This window comes from Aulonocara stuartgranti (genome assembly GCF_965226115.1).
Source record: "Aulonocara stuartgranti genome assembly, chromosome: 5".
NCBI lineage: Eukaryota > Metazoa > Chordata > Actinopteri > Cichliformes > Cichlidae > Aulonocara > Aulonocara stuartgranti.
The window spans coordinates 16,515,729-16,533,924 of record NC_138943.1 but is presented as its reverse complement, the minus strand read 5'-3'; the positions used below and the strand labels follow the sequence as shown (position 1 = coordinate 16,533,924).

Here is an 18,196-nt window from a genome sequence, read left to right as displayed (position 1 = left end):
TTCCAGGTGTTATGGCAGGTCATTGTCATCCTGAGAAATGAAGCCTTTGTCAATCAAATGCTTTCCATATTATTTTGCATGGTGGATCAAAATCATATGTATTCACTTCCATCAGTTTTGACGAAGATCCCCAACACAACTGGCTTAAATGAAGCAAAAAATCACGACAAAGCCTCTACTGTATCTTATAGATGAAGTTGAATGACCTACAGAAAAACCTGGAGAGCTGTTCCTCTAGACCACGTGAAAAAAAAATACAGAAATGTCTGGTCCATTGATGTAAAATATGAAGAAATGAGGCCTAACAATTTTTTTCACACTACACTACAAGGAAGATTTTGTTACTTTAGTATTCTGGTAGCCAGTCATGATTCTTACATGGCTTACATGAGTGTAATGTGGTAACTTGAGACTTGTTGGCGTCTGTGAAATAGGAAACATCTTGTGTTTTGTACTACAGTAAAAACATTATTTTTTTGGTGTCTGTGGACACAGAACCGGTCGTGCTTCTCTTTTCTAAGAAAACAAGTAAAACTAAAATGTCAAGCTATTTCTGTGAACTTTAGAAAGCTAACAGCAATTTTTATTTTTAGCTGAAGAGGAAGTAGACAAGATTGAATTGATTTTATACATGTTCGCAAGAAATCCTTTAAGTTGCTAACTATTCAGAAAATATTAAGTGAAGTGCAGATTGCATTCAACCAAATGGTGACTTTTGAATGTGGGGTCAGTGATCCCTGTACTTGTGAAACAGCTGTAAGCGTAACCCTGGCATCTCCAGATTCTGGCTTATATTTAGTTTTCCTCGTCACCTTCTTGAATTTCTGTCTGGCCGTGCTTTGAGGCTGCCGGTGAAAATCAAACTTCTTTTTTTCCCCCCTTAATTTTTTTCTCCCATTTTTATAAAAAAATAAATAAATCTAAACTCAAGACATCTGCAACATAAAAGCCACATTTCCTCTAGATGGCAGCAAAAAGCTATACCTGCTTTAACTTTTTTAAATCATGCATATTTACTTCTTTGTGTGGAGTTTGCTTTCCCAAATAGATAAGGATGAAATTAAAAGCTCAGCCTCAGATCGTGACAGGTTTTGGTTGTTGTTGCCAGCTGGTGTAGTATCAACTTTTAATGGCGATGTAAACATATTTCACTGCGCTCAGATGACAAATCCCCACAATAAATGGGTAGGGCTTCCTTTGCAGGCATTCTCTGGTGTCTGTAATTGTGTGGAATGCGGTCGGAGCGTTTCGAGGCCAAAGGTCAGCCCCTTTGATGTGTTTCCTCTCCATTGGTCTTTGATGTTTCGCTTAAAGGATGAACGCTTTCCTGTAAAGTCATAAAAAATGCACTAAGTTCATGAATATGACACCAAATAGCAGCGCTCTGATCTGCGTAATGTGCTCTCTGATGTATGCAGTGTGTTTATACGGGGAAAAGTTGTCCATGGGGCTGAGGCTGAGAGAGGCAGTCACTATAAATTATCAGCAGCCTTGAAATACAACTAAACCATACTTTGAATTATGAACAGTAAAATAGATATATTGTTTACATGGGAGTAATTTAACAAGCTGTAGTGCTTTAAAGTAAAACAAAGGCGCTTACTGTAGCCATTTTTGTGCTAGTTCTCACATGGATTCTGTTACATTTGACTGTGTTACAGTGAGATCATATGTAGTCATTACAAATAAGTCGAGGAAACTTGGTGGTAATCTCCTATTTTTTCTAGTAAAGCCACAAAATAAGGTTATAGTTACAAATGATGTAATGTATGCACTCCTCAGAGACTGAAGAATTTATTTTGATGAGTGATGAAATTTTTCCCCCACTCAAAATGTTACGTCCGTATCAACGTTTTGGGATACGTGCTCCTCAGTTTCAGACTTTGTTTGCATTATGAACCTTTAAATGTGGGTTTTGTTGTATTCTTATATAAACTGGATGTTTGGATGTTACAACCATTTATAATTCCTCAGTTCAAATTTACCAAGTCAGAGCATTACCCCAAATGTATCACAATTCATAAAGTGTTTGGGACAAAAAGTGAAGATAGTAGGGTGTGTTGGCAGTTTCCCTGCCATTGTTTTAGCTTCCTGACGATCCCTGACTTCAGCTGATGTAATGTTCAGGAGGCAGAGGTCAAAGGGAAGCCGAGAGTAGACGGAAATGAAGCCATTCCTTTGTTCCTTTCCCTCCCTGTTCATTCACACGGGTCTGTCCGTGGTCCACTTTTTCCTTACTCTGCAGAGCCCTAGAGAGAAGCTGATGACATGGTGAGGTGAGTCAGCAAAGTTCAAAAGCAAAACAAGCGGAATGGATTTTGGCACAGGAAACCAGAGAATTTCCAGGCTCCCCCACCTCTTCCTAGTCATGTGCTCAGGGATCTTTTAGTTAACATGTATCTCCTGGGGAAAATGTTACCTTTTCCAGGAATGCCGTGTTTCAGATCTTATTCATTGAGTACAGACGTAAGCAAAAGCTGTACCTGTTATTAGAAAATCACCTTCAAGTACAGCGCACATATGGATTCCCCAATTTTTCCAAATCATCCCAGGTTGTTAAATTTAGGTAATTACGTGTTGGTACATGGCCTTTACTATCTCCTCTCCACTGCCATATCTACTGTGCTTGGCAACATGACAGTATGTGGTACTCGGTTCCTCTGTTAAGCCCTCGCCAGTGGCTGTCATCACATGCTCCAGGCAGCAGTGAAATCTGTGTGCCAGATGCCTCTTGCCCACTTTCTGAAGTGTGTTCAAGACATTCAAGTCTGCATGAGTGGAAGGAAACTTTAAAATACTTAAGTACCAGCAACCAAAAGACTTGAGATAATAATTTTTCACTAGTCAAATAAAAAGAAGCTTTGAAAAATACACCACTGGTAAATTTAAAAAATATATTCATCAGACCAGTGAGATATATATATCTCAAAGGTAAATGTTATACCTGTAAACTGAACTGCACATGAAAGATGATGCACTGTGTAGCCCAAACAACCAAACTGTAAATTTATTAAAACATACTGTTGACATAAAAAAATCACGTTTTCAGAAGAGTCTGTGGAGTCCATTGAAAGATTAAGTAAGGCTAAGTAGCAGCCAGGTGCTACTAATCAAATGCACTTGATTAACTGATTATCAGCAAGCATGAGAACCTCTATAAAAGCAGAAACGTGGACAGTTTGCTGCCACAGTCATCCTAAAATCAAATCCCTCAGCAAATTAATTCTATTGGTCAGACTGTGCAATCCTCAGAGAAATTTCAAAAAAAAATTTCAGATTGCATCTTAGACTCTACAGGTCTCGGTTAGCATGCTACATGTTAAAGTTTACGGCGCTACAATTAGAAAAAGACTGAACAAGTATGACTTGTTTAGAAGGATTCAAATCACAAGACTTGCACATGCTGTGTCCTTTGTGTCCTTTGGGCATATGAGATCAAAGTGAAGATGTCTGGCCATAATGAGTGCTGTTTGACAAAAACCAAAGCATACCAGCAGGTCACCATAGCATTTCAAAGAGGAAAGATCATTTGGAAGAACCAAACATGATTTATTGAGATAGAGAAATTAATTTATTTGGCAGTTAGACTTCAATGACCCATCATGGCAGGATGGATTCCCAGAGGTGACAGGATTTAGGACAGGACTCCCCAGAGCCTGAGGTGGAGATGGGGAGGAGGTATGAATGCATGAATGAGAATCTGAAAGGGAGAATGATGGAGAGCACAGATTTAAAACATGCAGATTGGAAGCTGATTGGGTCAAAGAAGGCGGGCCAGAAGATGATTGGAATCGAGTAATGATAACAGAAATGAGTTTGGCAATGTGAGAAAGTGGTTATGAAGTACAGACCAGAAGCGGCCAAACACTCAGAAAAGGAGGCAGATGAATGATTACAGATATTCTGTACTGAACTTATGGACGACCTTCATATGAGCACAAACACCTCATACCAACTGTCAGCACGGTGGTGCCGGGGTGATAATTGGGGCTTGTTTTGCAGGCATAGGACACTTTGCAGTCGTTGAGTCGACCATGAACTACTCTGTATACCAAAGTACTCTAGAGTCAAATGTGAGTCCAACAGCTAAAATTTGGCTGAAACTGGGTCATGCAACAGGATGATGATCCCACGCACAGCAGGAACTCTACCAGAATGCCTGAAAAAGAAAAGAATCAAGGTGTTGCAATAGTCAAAACCCAGCTGTTTATCCGCCTGAAATGCTGTGGCTGGACCTCAAGAGAGTTGTGCAAAAATGAATCTCTGGAAACATCAACAAACAGAAGGAACATTGTAGAGCAGAGTGGGTCGAAATTCCTCCACGGAGATTAGAGAGACTGATAAAGTCAAACAGAAAACAAACACTTCACGTTACTGCTGCTACAGGTGGCTCTACAGGCTACTGGATTCTTTGGTGTACTTAGCACATTTCCAGTCTTACTGAGTGCTCAAAGAGATTTAGATATATCATGATATCATTCTCTTGGTACATTTTACTGTGTACAGTATAGAGCAGTTATGACTGAACAGCTTTGGGGTGTTTCTACAGTATTACCACCTTAAGCAAAAGATTTGAATATTTAAATAATAATTAAAAAAAAACCCCGGATGCTATATCTGCTCTTTTGTTTAAGCTATTAAAGTGATCTCAATGAATAACTGAATGTAGGAAGTTTTACAGTGGGACAAGTCTCACAAAAAGAAAAGAAAAGAAATATCAACACTAAAGGTCGGCAGGTATGAGTCAAAAGGGTTTTCCTGCCCCTGTTTTTAGGTCTGTCTGCTTTTAGGTTCGTGGGAAGTGTAAAGGCTATGAAAAAATTACTATTTCCTCCAAGATGGTACTTTACCAACAAGCATCTTTCCATGCTGGAACAATGTTGGCCTATACTTTTGTTATTGTTGTCAAGTTCACCTAGTGAGCACATCTGCTCAGATAACATCCATACTGTGGGTTGGCGCAGAGGTCCTGTTTGTAACCTATAACTGAGAATATTTTCTGAGCCTTATTTACGATAGAAATTAAGTTTGTTGTGTTATAGACAGTAACACAACACACAATAATATGCAATTTTAGGCCTTTTAAGGTGGAAAATGCACTTAAAAAAAACTAAATAAAAATCGCCTCCATCAGATTTCTCAATATCCTTAACACGATTGTCATGCAGCTGAAAGGTGAGTTGTAAGCATGGTCTTATATTTAGGGATGTGGTACAGTGCCCTGCTGTGACCTTTTGTAGATATTGGCATCCCTGGTTACAGTGTATCTGTTTCACGGAGAGTGGAGGCGAACTTTCTCGGACCGACCCATTCAGGCGCTGAGCCGGGACACGAGGGTTAGCCTTGAGGAAAAAGAAAAACAGGACGCAATCAAAGCACGTCTCGCTAAGCTGATACTCGAAGCAGTTTGAAGTAGTGACGTGAAGAAACGAATTAGAGCCGCTGACAGATTTTTTTAAAGGATGTCCATTTCCTTTCTCCGGCCCCCCCTTTTTCCTCAGACCGAATGGAACATCCCATCCCGAGAGTGGTTTGGCACTCGGGACTGAACGAGTTGCAACTGACAACATCGCAGGGGGTAAGTTGACTTCTGTGAGTTTTACATACCGCAAGGAGCCGGAGAGCCGAGGTTATAAGACACAGCACAGCTGCATGTGCTCCTGTAAAGTTACCCCGTCGTCTTTTTCTTTATACTGAATTTTCTTTTCCTATTTGTTTTTAAAGCAACGCCAAAACGCGGAGTGAAGTTGTAGGCTTCTGTCTTCGGGGGAATGCTTCCCCAGCCTGCCAGTAAAGGTAAGTGTATCCATCTGTAGGGAAGCTGAAGTTGATTAACTTTACCTTTTTTATCGTTGCTAATAAAAGAGCTGCAAACAGTAATTAAATTGAAGGCAATTTATGTTAACAGCTTGCTAGAGGTAGAATCCAGTTTAAAGAAGCCTATTTTTTGGATAAAAATTGTATTACCATTTTTCTTTTCTTTTCTTTTATTTATTTTCTTGTTTTTAAGAAAATATTAATAGTCTGCAGACATTTATGTAAATTAATCTGCAGTGGCAATGTCACAAAAGAGAAGCTTGTGCTTCATGTCCATGTAATTATAAAGTTGGTTTTGAATAAATAAAATGGAAACATGTTTAAGGTTTGTTTAAGAGAAAACACCTTATTAAATGTGCATTCAGGAAACTAACATGTCATTCCCTCCTGTGGATTGTAGAGCAGAGTGTGGCAGTCCTTTTTGTCCATCCACATCTGAAGACATGTTGCACGGGACTTTGTCAGCTTGGAAAGCTCTGCTGCTGATTGTCCCGCTGTGGGATTGCCTCTTTGCTCTGGGACTGCAGCCCACGAGATGGCCACTGTATTCCCGAAAGCCTCTGCTCCTTGCTTGGAACGCCCCGATTGAAGATTGTGCCCCGCGGCATAGAATTCATTTCCAGCTGGACCAGTTCCAGATTGTGGCTACACCCAATGAGGGCTTTGTTAATCAGAATCTGACCATCTTCTACAAGGAGCGCTTGGGCTTGTACCCCTATTTTGAACAAGATGAAACACCGGTGAATGGGGGACTTCCGCAGGTGGCCAGTCGCACACGGCACCTGGAGAAAATGCCAGAAGATGTTAAGAAGTACATACGTTCAGAATGGGCCACTGGTTTAGCTGTTATCGACTGGGAGGATTGGCGTCCCCTCTGGATACGTAACTGGGAAGCCAAAGACATTTATCGCAGACATTCTGAGGAATTGGTGCGCCAGAAGAACCCAACCTGGCTTCCTGATCAGGTGAAAAAAGTGGCCCAGCAGGAGTTTGAGTTGTCTGCCAGGCTGTTCATGTTAGACACACTGAAGCAAGCTAAGAACCTGAGGCCCAACCAGCTGTGGGGTTTCTACCTGTTTCCTGACTGCTACAACCACAACTACGTGCGCACTCTGGAGAGCTACACGGGCCGCTGTCCTGATGTGGAGGTGTCTCGCAATGACCAGCTGAAATGGTTGTGGACTGAGAGCACAGCCCTCTTCCCTTCCATCTACATGAGCAGCTTGCTGCGCTCATCAGCCGCCGGACGCCAGTTTGTGCGGAACCGTGTGAAAGAGGGGATGCGTTTGGCCTCATCGGGCGATGGCTTGGCACGTCCTGTCTTTGTGTACACGCGGCCCACGTACATGAACTCCCTGGAGCAGCTGACCGAGGTGACAGTCTAACTTTGGAAACAGTGCCAGTGTTGAATTTGGTTCCTCTTCCTGGAACTTTTTTCCTGCTTTTTCCTTTAAGACACTAATGAAGTTTCGAACCAGCCATGTTACTGACTATATTCCGAAACATTTCTTCTATCTTTTTCCTGCTAATTCTTAGTAAAAGCCTGACATATAGAACCGTCACTGAGCACTAATGTTAATGCATGCTGTGTAGATTCATCTCTTATCTGCTGCTACAGTCCCTTCCTGTGCTGCTGGCATTCAGACACCCCAATACCTTTCATTTGTGCAGAGTAGGCAGGATGGGTGTTGGTCAAGTTAAAAGTCACTCTAAACACCCTTATTTGCTTATAGGAGAATGAGAACAGAAGAGCTGGGCCTCTACTTCACATACAGTAGCCTATGAACCTCTGACACTTACTTAGCTGACTGTTTTCCTTTTGTTTGACCTGTAATTTTTTGCAGACTGACCTTGTGTCCACGATCGGGGAGAGTGTGGCCCTGGGAGCAGCTGGAATAATCATGTGGGGAGATATTGCTTATGCACACAACAAAGTAAGCGTCCACACATCAATTGCGAAACGAACACATCAATCACTCAGATATGGTGTATGCATTTTTTTGGAACAGATGTTATCATCTTAACTTTTGAGCTGCTCTTCTCGTCTGTGACATGCGAAGGCATTTCATACTAGGAGATATTTCTCAAAGTTCAGGGTTTACGGTTAATGTCTTTGGCCACATGATCAGGTGCTGATTAAACACATATACGCTGACTGGGGCTTTGACTTCGATTCCATTTTGGGGCATTAAATCCAAAATCTTGAAATCATCATTAAAAAAAAAGGGATGTTCTGCAGCAGTTGACCTGTTTATTTATTTTTTCAAAGTTTAGTTTTCAAACGTATTGGACAAGGATACATTTGAAAAGGTTTAAATCATGTCATAATATAACAACAGACACGCAAAACTAGACTTTTGTAACGATTTGAAGTGCAAAAGGCCCAAGCATAAAGAGACTTCAACAAGACAATTTAATTTCCGCACAGTGAGCTAACAAAACTTTTTCTGTAATTTTACATGTTTATTTCTTTCAATTTAAGCCCAAACAACACTTCTATATTATGCAAAAAAAAATCTTAGAGCTTTGTTGGAAAAAACACTTGTTTTCCTTATATTAAAATATCTCAGGGATTAAATGTGTAAGTAAAGTTCTTTACACACCGATATAGAGGAGCTTCATTGGTCCAACCCACTTAGGATCAAAGTGGACTGTTCAATGTAAAATCATTTTGACATCCGTGGATTAGAGTGACTGTTAATCTAGCAGTCCCCAGCACCACTGGATGTAACTGAGTACATTTACTCAGGTACTTTATTCAGAATAAATGTATTTGTACTTTAAGTATTTCCACACAGCGTCCTGCTTTTACTCCATTACGCTTAACCAGCTTGGATAAATAATCTCTTTCATGCCTCCAAGCTATAAAAACGCATATTCCAGACTATTGATGCTCAGATCACACCTATTTTATACTCTTTACACTGGCTCCCAATAGATTTAGGATTCTGGCATTTGCATACAGAGCACTTTAGTTATCCCAGCTGCTCGCTGTCTTCATTCACAACTCAGAATCTGTTGTTCTGCGTACGTGACTAAAGACTAGGTAGAAGAGAGCCGTTCACTCTGTGGCACTACATGTATAATTATTATTGTTATTACTCTTTTATTATAAAATACCCATTTTATGGGCTATTATGACACTTAATTTTCCTATTTATTGTACTCTTTGTTGTGTAACAGCGCTTTGTGACATCTTTCTGTGAAATACGCTTCATAAATAAACTTGTGCACACAACCAAAGTAAGCATGCACACAACGATTGTGAAATTAAACACATCACTTGGATACGTCGCATTTATTTTTAACCACAGATGATATCATCTAAACTTCTGAGAGCATGCTGATTAATAAACAGCCTTTACTCACTTACAAAGTGTATTTATAGCAATTTGTACTCCATACCAGAGCTTTAGTTACTTCATATTTTTCAGATTAATTGCGCAGTACTTGAAGATTTCATGTATCCACTTATTTTTCCCCATAGACCACCTGCTCTGATCTGGATAAATATCTGCGGGGCACACTGAGTCAGTACCTCCTGAACGTTTCCACGGCAGCAGAACTGTGCAGCCAGACCCTTTGCGGCTCTCACGGGCGATGTCTGCGCAGAAACTCAAACAGCGACGTTTACTTGCATCTGAATCCCCTCACCCACGACATCGTCGAGAAGAACGGCAAGCTGACGGTCACCGGTGAGCTCGGCAAAGCAGACGGGTTAAGTTTTGAAGCAGACTTTCAGTGTCAGTGTTACAGCGGGTATCAGGGGGAGCTCTGCGATCAAACAGACCCGCTACACCAAAAAGGGACGGCGACTCGAGCCACAGCAGTGGCTCTGCAGTGTTTGATCTTACTGATTGTCTGCCTGCTCATCTGTTAATACCTATTATGTAACTGTAAAAGTCTAAAAGGAGCACAAGAGGAGAGGTGAAGGGAAGATAGGTGTGTGTGGTTTTTTTCTGTTGCTGTATATCGTAAGAACCGCTGTGGAAATTCCAAGGTAGTGTTTGTTTCTAACTTTTAATCATTTAAAAAAAGAAAAAAACTTGCTGGAAATGACCCTGTTTACATTGTCCTCTCACTCGCCGCTTGCCAAGGTGTCCATGCTTCTTGTAGAGAGGATGCTTCTGTGGTAAATGCTGCGAATGAGTAAATGTATGTGGTGAAAGTGGAAAACGATTCACTTAAATCTGATAACAGCACAATATATTTGAAGTGCCTAATTTCTTTTAAATCTTCTTTAAATTGGCCTCTTTCTGACATCTGATGTGTTTATAGAGGCATTCGCAGTGTTATTATTTATTTGAATGTATTTTTTATACGATATTATTGTCCAAAACATGACTACTACTTTTTTAAAAGGGTGACACATCTCCACTCTACGAGCCTCATGTTTCAGTGGCCTTTTGACTCCAGAAGCACAGTGTTTCTCATATTGATGTCTCTCATACAAAAATGGCATTTGTCGGTGTAAATAAACTTCTTTGTTGAGGTTGTTGTGTTTTAATTTAAGGCTGCCTAAGCGACACTGGGCGAGGGGCCATGGTCACAACTGACACAGGAGGGAGAACTCAGGTGTATTAGTGGTTCAGGATTTGCGCAGGCGGTTTGTGCGGAAAAGCCATTCAGGCTCAGACAAATATAGCATCTCCAATCAGCCTAAGATGAATGTGTTTGGACTGTGGGAGGAAATTGGAAAGCTCCAGCTAACGTGCAAGTTCAAACCCAGAACCTTCCGGTTGTGAGGCCATGGTGCTAACCGCTGTGCCAGCCAGTTTTGGATAAATAAACTGCTTTATCGTGCTTTGTGTGTATTTTTAGTAAAGTAAGTGTGACGCTTTTCTTTTTTTTGTAACTACATAAGGAGATAATATAGCTGAGATATGGTTTTGGGAGTAATACAGGCATGATTTTGTTGTCAGCAGTTGAGAGTGAAGCCTCTGCGGGAAGCCTCTGTGGCCAGGGGAGTCCGAGCCAGCTAGTTCTCAGGGATTGACTCATTTTGCCAGCAGCACCCTCATACCCCCTTCCCCATGTAATTGTAGGTTTTCGTTAACCACTGGTTATTTTTATATGCTTTTAAGAGTTGAGCAAAGCACGCATTTAAATTGCAAGGTGGAAGAGTTCATTATGGCTTCGCTTGGTGGTTTTTCAGAAAACGTCAAGCTTTCTTAAGTCCCCCAATAAACTGTTGATTGTCATATTTATATTCTTTTTAAATTCAAACATTCTGAAAACTGTTTTCAAGCTGTACAGTGTGATGAGAGGAAGTGCTAACTTGCCTGTGACTTTAAATCTGTGTTCTCCATAGAATGATTTGCATGTCTCTTGTTATTGGTTGTTGGAGGTCCTGTGGACACTTCTAATTGGTTCAGCGTTTGTTACTTCCCATTTTTCCTGAATATGTGTTTCAGATCATGAGACTTGTGGGTATTTCACAAGGCCACACGCTCCAATCCTTCTCTACTTATAAAGTCGGTGAGTCAGTGTTTGCAAGCTTAATGTTAGTTAATTTCACACATTATTTTGACACTAGAGCCTGTTATTTCTAGCCAAGTTTACTGCATTACACAACATCTGTAATGATCAGAAAGCTTTTGGCGTGTTAAAGGTGTTTGAAAAGTAATAAAGAAACAAGTAGTGAATAGACACATTTAAAATTCCTGGCTCGTAAACAGTAGAAACTCTTAAAACTCTTATTGATTTGATTTGCCTTACAACTGGAAAAGCTTAGCAACATTTTGCAATATGCTCTTAAAATTGCATAATACTGCTGGGTAACATAAACACTGTTTCCTTCCTGCCAGGGATGAGGTCCTTGAAGCCTGCGGTGCTGCAGCACTTAATTCTGATCAGCCTCGTCTCAGGGCTGCACTATCCAAATTCACCTTTTTCCAAAGTACCTTTCCTGACTGTGTGGAACGCCCCAACTGCCAAATGCCTCTCTCAGTATGGCGTTAACCTTGACCTGGGGATGTTTAACATTGTCCACAACCAGAATCAAACCTTTATGGGTCAGAACATAACCATCTTTTATGATGATAAGCTTGGTCTGTATCCAAGGTATTCCCCCCAGGGAGAGGCTATTAATGGCGGGGTTCCACAAAACAGCAGCCTTGACAAACATCTCAAAGTTGCCAGGGAGAATGTAAACGCCTATATCCCTGACAGGGGTTTCCCAGGCCTGGGTGTGGTGGATTGGGAAAGTTGGAGACCTGAATGGGAGAGAAACTGGGACACTAAGAAGATATACCAGGATGGGTCAAAAGCACTAGTGAGGTCTAAGCATCCAGACTGGAGCCCCAAACAAGTAGATGACGCAGCACGCATGGAGTTTAGCAAAGCTGCGAGGAATTTCATGGAGGAAACTCTGAAACTGGGGCAGGCGGCAAGACCTGATGGTTTGTGGGGCTATTATGGTTTTCCAAACTGCTACAACTACTACAGCAACAAAAGCACAGGCTACACAGGGGAGTGTCCAGCTGTGGAGTTAAAGAGAAATAACAGGCTTCTATGGCTGTGGAGCACCTCCTCTGCTCTGTATCCCGACATCTATCTCAGCATCCAGATGCAAAGTCTCAGCAGAGAAGTGCTCCTCTACTGCCACCACCGCATCCTGGAGGCAATGAGAGTAGCGGATCAGGTGACTCCGTTCGCACCGCCCGTGTACGCCTATGCTCGCATCGTCTACACATACACGCTGGAATTTCTCTCTCAGGCAAGAATCAGACGTTTCAACTCAAACATTCTGTGTCTGTCGTGACTGGGGCTGCGTGTTTTGCTCACCTCTCTGTTTCTGTCTAACAGGAGCACCTGGTCTACACTATCGGAGAGAGTGCCGCTTTAGGCTCTGCTGGTGTAGTTCTTTGGGGTGACCACGCTCTTTCTAAAACTCAGGTACAATAACTGACTTGTCCATTTGATGTAATTGGCTGTAATAGTGAAAGTGAGGATGTTACATTTCTCACTGATGCCTACAAGGGTCTTTGTTTTATAAGTTACGCTTTTAAAAAATTTTGAAAGTTACACACAGGAAACTGTATTGCACAAAAATTACTGAAATGAAAAAGAAAAAACGTACTTTAAAACTTCCTTATTTCATATTCAAGCTCTTTAGTTTTAAGGTCTGTTTGGAATCGCTCCACTGTATATTTCATTTGTTACCTCTCCGCAACAAGGCCTCTCAATCCTGCTGAACACACACAGTACTGGTAAAAAAGACAGTACACCCTTTTTCAACCATAAGGATTTAAGTTTCAGGACATATTCAAATCATCCCGCTCTTAGCAGGTCTTAAAGTTAAGTGAATACAACCTCAGATGGAAAACAAGATATGATATATTGCACCAGGTCATTATTTATTTAACAAAAACGAATCCAAAATGCAGAAGCAGTGTGTGGAAAAATACAAAATATCCTTACTGCTACCTAAGAAATTGAGATGGAGAATAAACTTACACTTGATTAGCTGATCATCAGCAGTGTTGGGAAGGTTACTTTTAAAATATATTCCACTACAGATTACAGATTACATGCCCCAAAATGTATTTTGTAATATATTCTGAATACTTTGGATTACTTGATATATCATCATGCTTTTTTTTTTTTTTTACAACTACATGAATGTATTGCTGTGTGATTTATTACTATTACTGAAGACTACTCGCCATACCAATACCAACTAGATTTTTAAATCTTAATATAAAATGAGTAACAGTAGGGTGGACATTAGGGTAAGGCTGCACTTTTTGCAGCGATCTCGTATAGAAAACTATTCCACGCGTATATAAAACAGGTCTGCGTCTCCGAACCGTATTAAAGGGACCTCTGGCTAATACGTTAAGTTTTGGGCTCATAGACGAAAACTCGCTTGACTTTGTTGTCTGGGTCAACTTTGCTAGCGAGAGACAGAGAGAGGCGCTGAAAGGCTGCTCCAACGGAACTTATTGTTTCGGAGGAAAACACGAACACGGTGTACAATCGAGTCTTAATAATATCTTATTTACAACTGGGCTCGTCAGGCACTCTTTTTGGCTGTAGTGGTTATTATTATATTTACATGCTTCCAGCTCCCATTTCTGCTCAATGACAACTCGTACTTTTCGACTATCCTTTTTCTCCCTCCTCGCGCTCACAGATACATAACGAGTATGGCAGTCCATTCTCCCTGCAGCACGGACTACACTGCCCATGAGGCTACATTCTTTAGGGCGATGCCTGTAACACTCTATTGCCTTCATATTAAATCATTTTTGTGAATAATTTTTGTAAAATAATTCTTCACGTCATTATGTGGGCCGCAAATAGAGGTGACATGGGCCGCCAGATTGACAGACAGGCATAAGAGCCTCTAAATAGGCTACGCGTGTTGTTTAGGTTTCCTCCGGTGTGGAATTACCAAAAATAGAGAGAGCATAGCCTAATATGTGAAACAGGAAAAGACCGCCGTGTAATCCATTTATTTCAACAAAGTAACTGTATTCTGAATACCACCCTTGTAACTGTAATGGAATACAGTCACTCATATTTTGTATTTAAAATACGTAACGGCGGTACATGTATTCCGTTACTCCCCAACACTGATCATCAGCAAGCGTGAGCACCTGTGTGAAAGCAGAAGTTTTACCAATTTAATGGTCTGGAGCAAGACCCAGAGGTCAGACTGTGCAATGCTAATAAGAGAAATCGCAATAAAAAACCCCTGAGCTTCATTTCAGACTTCACGGGCTTCCATCAGCTTATTAAATGTTCAAGTTCATGACTGTGCAATTAGAAAAAGACTGAACAAGTATGGTTGTTTGAAAGGGTTGCTAGGAGTACCTGTTCTCTCTCTGAAAGAATGTTTCGGCATGTTCGGCATGTGCCCGCAAACCACGTTGAACTGAAGCAACATTGTAAAGAAGAGTGGGCCAAAATTCCTCCAGAACCATGTGAGAGACTGCTAAAGTCATACAAACAAAGCTGTTTCGGCATGTTCTGGAACAACGTCCTTGACGGATTGTTAAAACCACACACTGCATATCAGCACAAATACCTCACACCAGCTGTCAGGCACAGTGGTAGAGGGGTGATTCGACACCTTGAGGCTGCTAAAGTCATACAGAAAGCTATTACTTCAAGCTACTGCTGTTAAAAGTGGTTCTCCAAGCAGCTGAATCGTGGGGTGCACTTAGCTTTTCACACGTGTCTTCTGCATTTCGCTTTAGTTTTTGTTAAATAAACAACATGGTGCAATATGTCACATGTTGTTTTTCATCCAAGGTTGTAGTTACGTGATTTTAAGACCTGCTAATGTCTAGATAATGCTTTTATCCTATCCTGATATTTAGAAACCTCAGAAATGTCAGAGGGCGTACTTTCTTTTTTAATGTGACAAAAAAGGAGCTCTCTGCACAGCTGGACACTGATATTTGGCAAACATTACTCAGATGGGAGTAAATGAAGCATTTACTGGAGATTTTTTTTCAGCTGCAGATTAAAGTGGTTTAAACAACAGGTCTTTTGTATATGGGACTGAGTCAAAAGAAGCCAGAGCGCTTGTTTATGTGTTCATGAGCATCACCGGGTAAAAAAACAAGGTGGCACATTGTGTTTTTAACAGTCTATTGATGATGATGCTAGAGTGGCGCTTTTCTCAGCACCTTTTGCTTTGACCACTGATAATATCTTTAACAGTCTTAATGTATTTTTTTCATGCTGAGTAAAACAGGACATGTTACCTGCTCTGAAATACGTCTTTGTTCATTTTGTAATAACTTTAGACTAAATAACATATCCATGCTGTTACCTGAGCATGCATATAGCTTAAAGATTCTGTTATGTAAAGTTGCATTAAAGCTTTTATTGGGCATTCTTCTGCACATCCCTGGTTTATCATATCCTGTTTCTTTCCTGCTTTCAGGCTACCTGTGCTGCCGTCAAGTCCTACATCGATAACACTCTGGGTCCTTACCTGGTAAACGTGACATCAGCGGCTACGCTTTGCAGTCAGACCATGTGTTCCTCTCATGGACGGTGTCAGAGGAAGGATCCACAGTCGAAGGCCTACCTCCACCTTGACCCTGCCTCGTGGAAGGTGGTGTCCAAGAGGAAACCAAATGGATGGAGGAAATACAGAGTTTTAGGACATTTGCAGCCACGTCATGTAAAGCTAATGGAGTCTGAGTTTCAGTGCAGGTGTTACGCTGGATGGAGGGGTCAGAGCTGCTCTGAGCCTGTTCAGCTATAAGACTTAGGCACTTTTGAAACTAGTAGCTAATTAATGGCTTCTTAGCAGTGAATGTATCAAGATACACTAAGACACTTTATTAGGTACACCTGGTTAGTACCTGGCTGGACCCTCTTCTGCCCTAATTCTTTGTGGCATAGATTCAACAAAGTGCAGGAAACATTCCTCAGACATTTTGGTCCACACTGACACGATAACATCACGCCGTTGCTGCCAATTTGTCAGCTGCACATTCATGGTGCAAGCCTCTGATATCACCACATCCTAATGGTGCTCTTTTGGATTGAGATCTGGTGACTGTGGAGGCCGTTTGAGTGCACTGTCATGTTCAAAAAACTAATTTGAGACGATTTGAGCTTTGGGATATGAAAGCATCTATCAGAATATGAATACACTGTTGTCATAAAGGGATAGCTATGTTTAGCAACAATACTCAGGTAGGCTACGGTGCCCAAAATGTGCTAAGAGAAAATCCCTCACACCACTATTTCATCACCACCAGCATCATACAAGGCAGGATGGATCCATGTTTACATGTTGTTTACACTGACTGTACCATCCCAGTTTCACAGCAGAAACTGAGCCTTGGCAGACCAGGCAAAACTTTTATAATCTTCTATTGTCCAACTCTGGTGACCTTATTCGAATGGTACCCTTAGTTTCCTATTCTTAGCTGAGAGGAAGAGCACCCGGTGTGGGCTTCTGCTGCTGCTTCTGTTTCAAAATTTGACGCGTCATGTGTTCAGAGATGTTCTTCTGCATACCTTGTGCTAATGAGTTGACCTCTGACCTCCAGTATCAACAAGAAATTTTCCCCCAGAGTAACTGCTGCTCACGGGATATTTCCTCTTTTTCAGATCATTCTCTGCAAACCTTAGAGATAATTGTGTGGGAAAATCCCAGAAGATCAGCAGTTTCTGAAACGTTCAGGCTAACCTATCTGGCACCAACAACCATGCCATGTTCGAAGTCACATAAAATCACCTTTCTTCCACATTCCGATGCTCAGTTTGAGCAGCAGGTCGTCTCGACCGTGTCTGCATTCCTAACGAGGCATTATCCCATGCATCAATAAGCTGTTAGACAGATGTACCTAATAAAATGTCCGGTGATTGTATATTATTATTTGAGTGACAGAAATCAGCTTTAAACTTTGATGCACTACAGTTTTTACAGAGGGTTTCCTCTACTGCAGTATTTTGTTTTATTACTTTGAACTTTTCTTACTTTGTCCATAATAAGGTTGGGCACAGAGTCTGAATTCAGTGCTCGCTTTCTGTTCTTTAATGGTATTTTAAGGCGTGTTACTAGGGGTAAAAAAAAAACTCAGCTTATCAGTGAAGGAGCGCTGGTGTCCAGCAGCTGAACAATGCAGTATTTGTATACTCAGAGACATTCTGATTTCATTTAGGGAAAAGGTTTGATTGCAACTCCGTCCTGTATTCACGTTAAACAAAGAAGCAAGAAACAACTGTCAAGACTGAGCAACAATTTAAAGTTGAAATATTTAAATACATTATTATGAGTTCTTTGGGGGTAAAAACAGTTACAAATTAGTGCTCAGAGAACACTATTATAATCTCTTTAAACATTTGTGCAAGGACCAATTAATGCATGAAACCTGCAGGTGTTCTCCTGGATTTTAAACGTCAGAACTGGATGATCATGGCTGCTGTAGCACCATCTCTCTTTTCCTTGATAGTTTATTTCCATAATAAAGTCATATATATTTGATACTTTACATTAGCGTCTCTTGAAATATCATTTCTGCACGTTAAACCTGATCTCACCAGCATTCCCAATGTTGGTGGAACTACTACATGTTGATAGTGCATGACACAAGACCATGGACCTGCTCACCTAAATAGTCAAAAGAAGGAACACTAGAGTCCTACTCAGACAGCTGCAGGGCAGGGCTGCGGCTGCAAGAATGCAATAAAATACAAGTTGAAGCAGCTCATCGCAGTTTTCTACCAGGAATATGAGATCAGAGACGGTGCACTCGTAAAGTGAAGTAATTGTGACCCCAACTGCTGATTAAAATCAATCAACTGGAACCAAGAACTACTCACAGAATATGTTTGGTTCTTCCAAAAGGTTAAAATAATGTGCAGAAAAACTGAAAATCCATCTCACAATATAAAACTTATT

At 41.0% G+C, this 18,196-nt stretch overlaps 1 protein-coding gene across 1 annotated transcript; it reads left to right on the top strand.

Annotated features, from left to right (window-relative positions):
• The first annotated feature begins 5,266 nt into the window (after positions 1-5,266).
• hyal2a (hyaluronidase 2a) lies at positions 5,267-17,786 on the top strand. Its single transcript, XM_082534709.1, has 10 exons — positions 5,267-5,578; positions 5,725-5,796; positions 6,218-7,190; positions 7,662-7,751; positions 9,305-9,692; positions 10,331-10,392; positions 11,193-11,295; positions 11,625-12,535; positions 12,625-12,714; positions 15,719-17,786. Exons 3-10 carry the CDS (start codon positions 6,261-6,263, stop codon positions 16,043-16,045), a joined length of 2,901 nt encoding a protein of 966 aa, XP_082390835.1. The 5' UTR covers positions 5,267-5,578; positions 5,725-5,796; positions 6,218-6,260; the 3' UTR covers positions 16,046-17,786.
• The last annotated feature ends 410 nt before the right edge of the window (positions 17,787-18,196 follow it).

What these genes read in the sequence shown, in the direction of transcription:
- hyal2a (XM_082534709.1), top strand. Translation starts at nt 6,261, where the DNA reads ATGTTGCACGGGACTTTGTCAGCTTGGAAAGCTCTGCTGCTGATTGTC. An exon ending in CCCTGGAGCAGCTGACCGAG is followed by an intron (nt 7,191 to 7,661) that starts GTGACAGTCTAA and finishes AATTTTTTGCAG; the next exon opens with ACTGACCTTGTGTCCACGAT. An exon ending in ACGCTCTTTCTAAAACTCAG is followed by an intron (nt 12,715 to 15,718) that starts GTACAATAACTG and finishes TCCTGCTTTCAG; the next exon opens with GCTACCTGTGCTGCCGTCAA.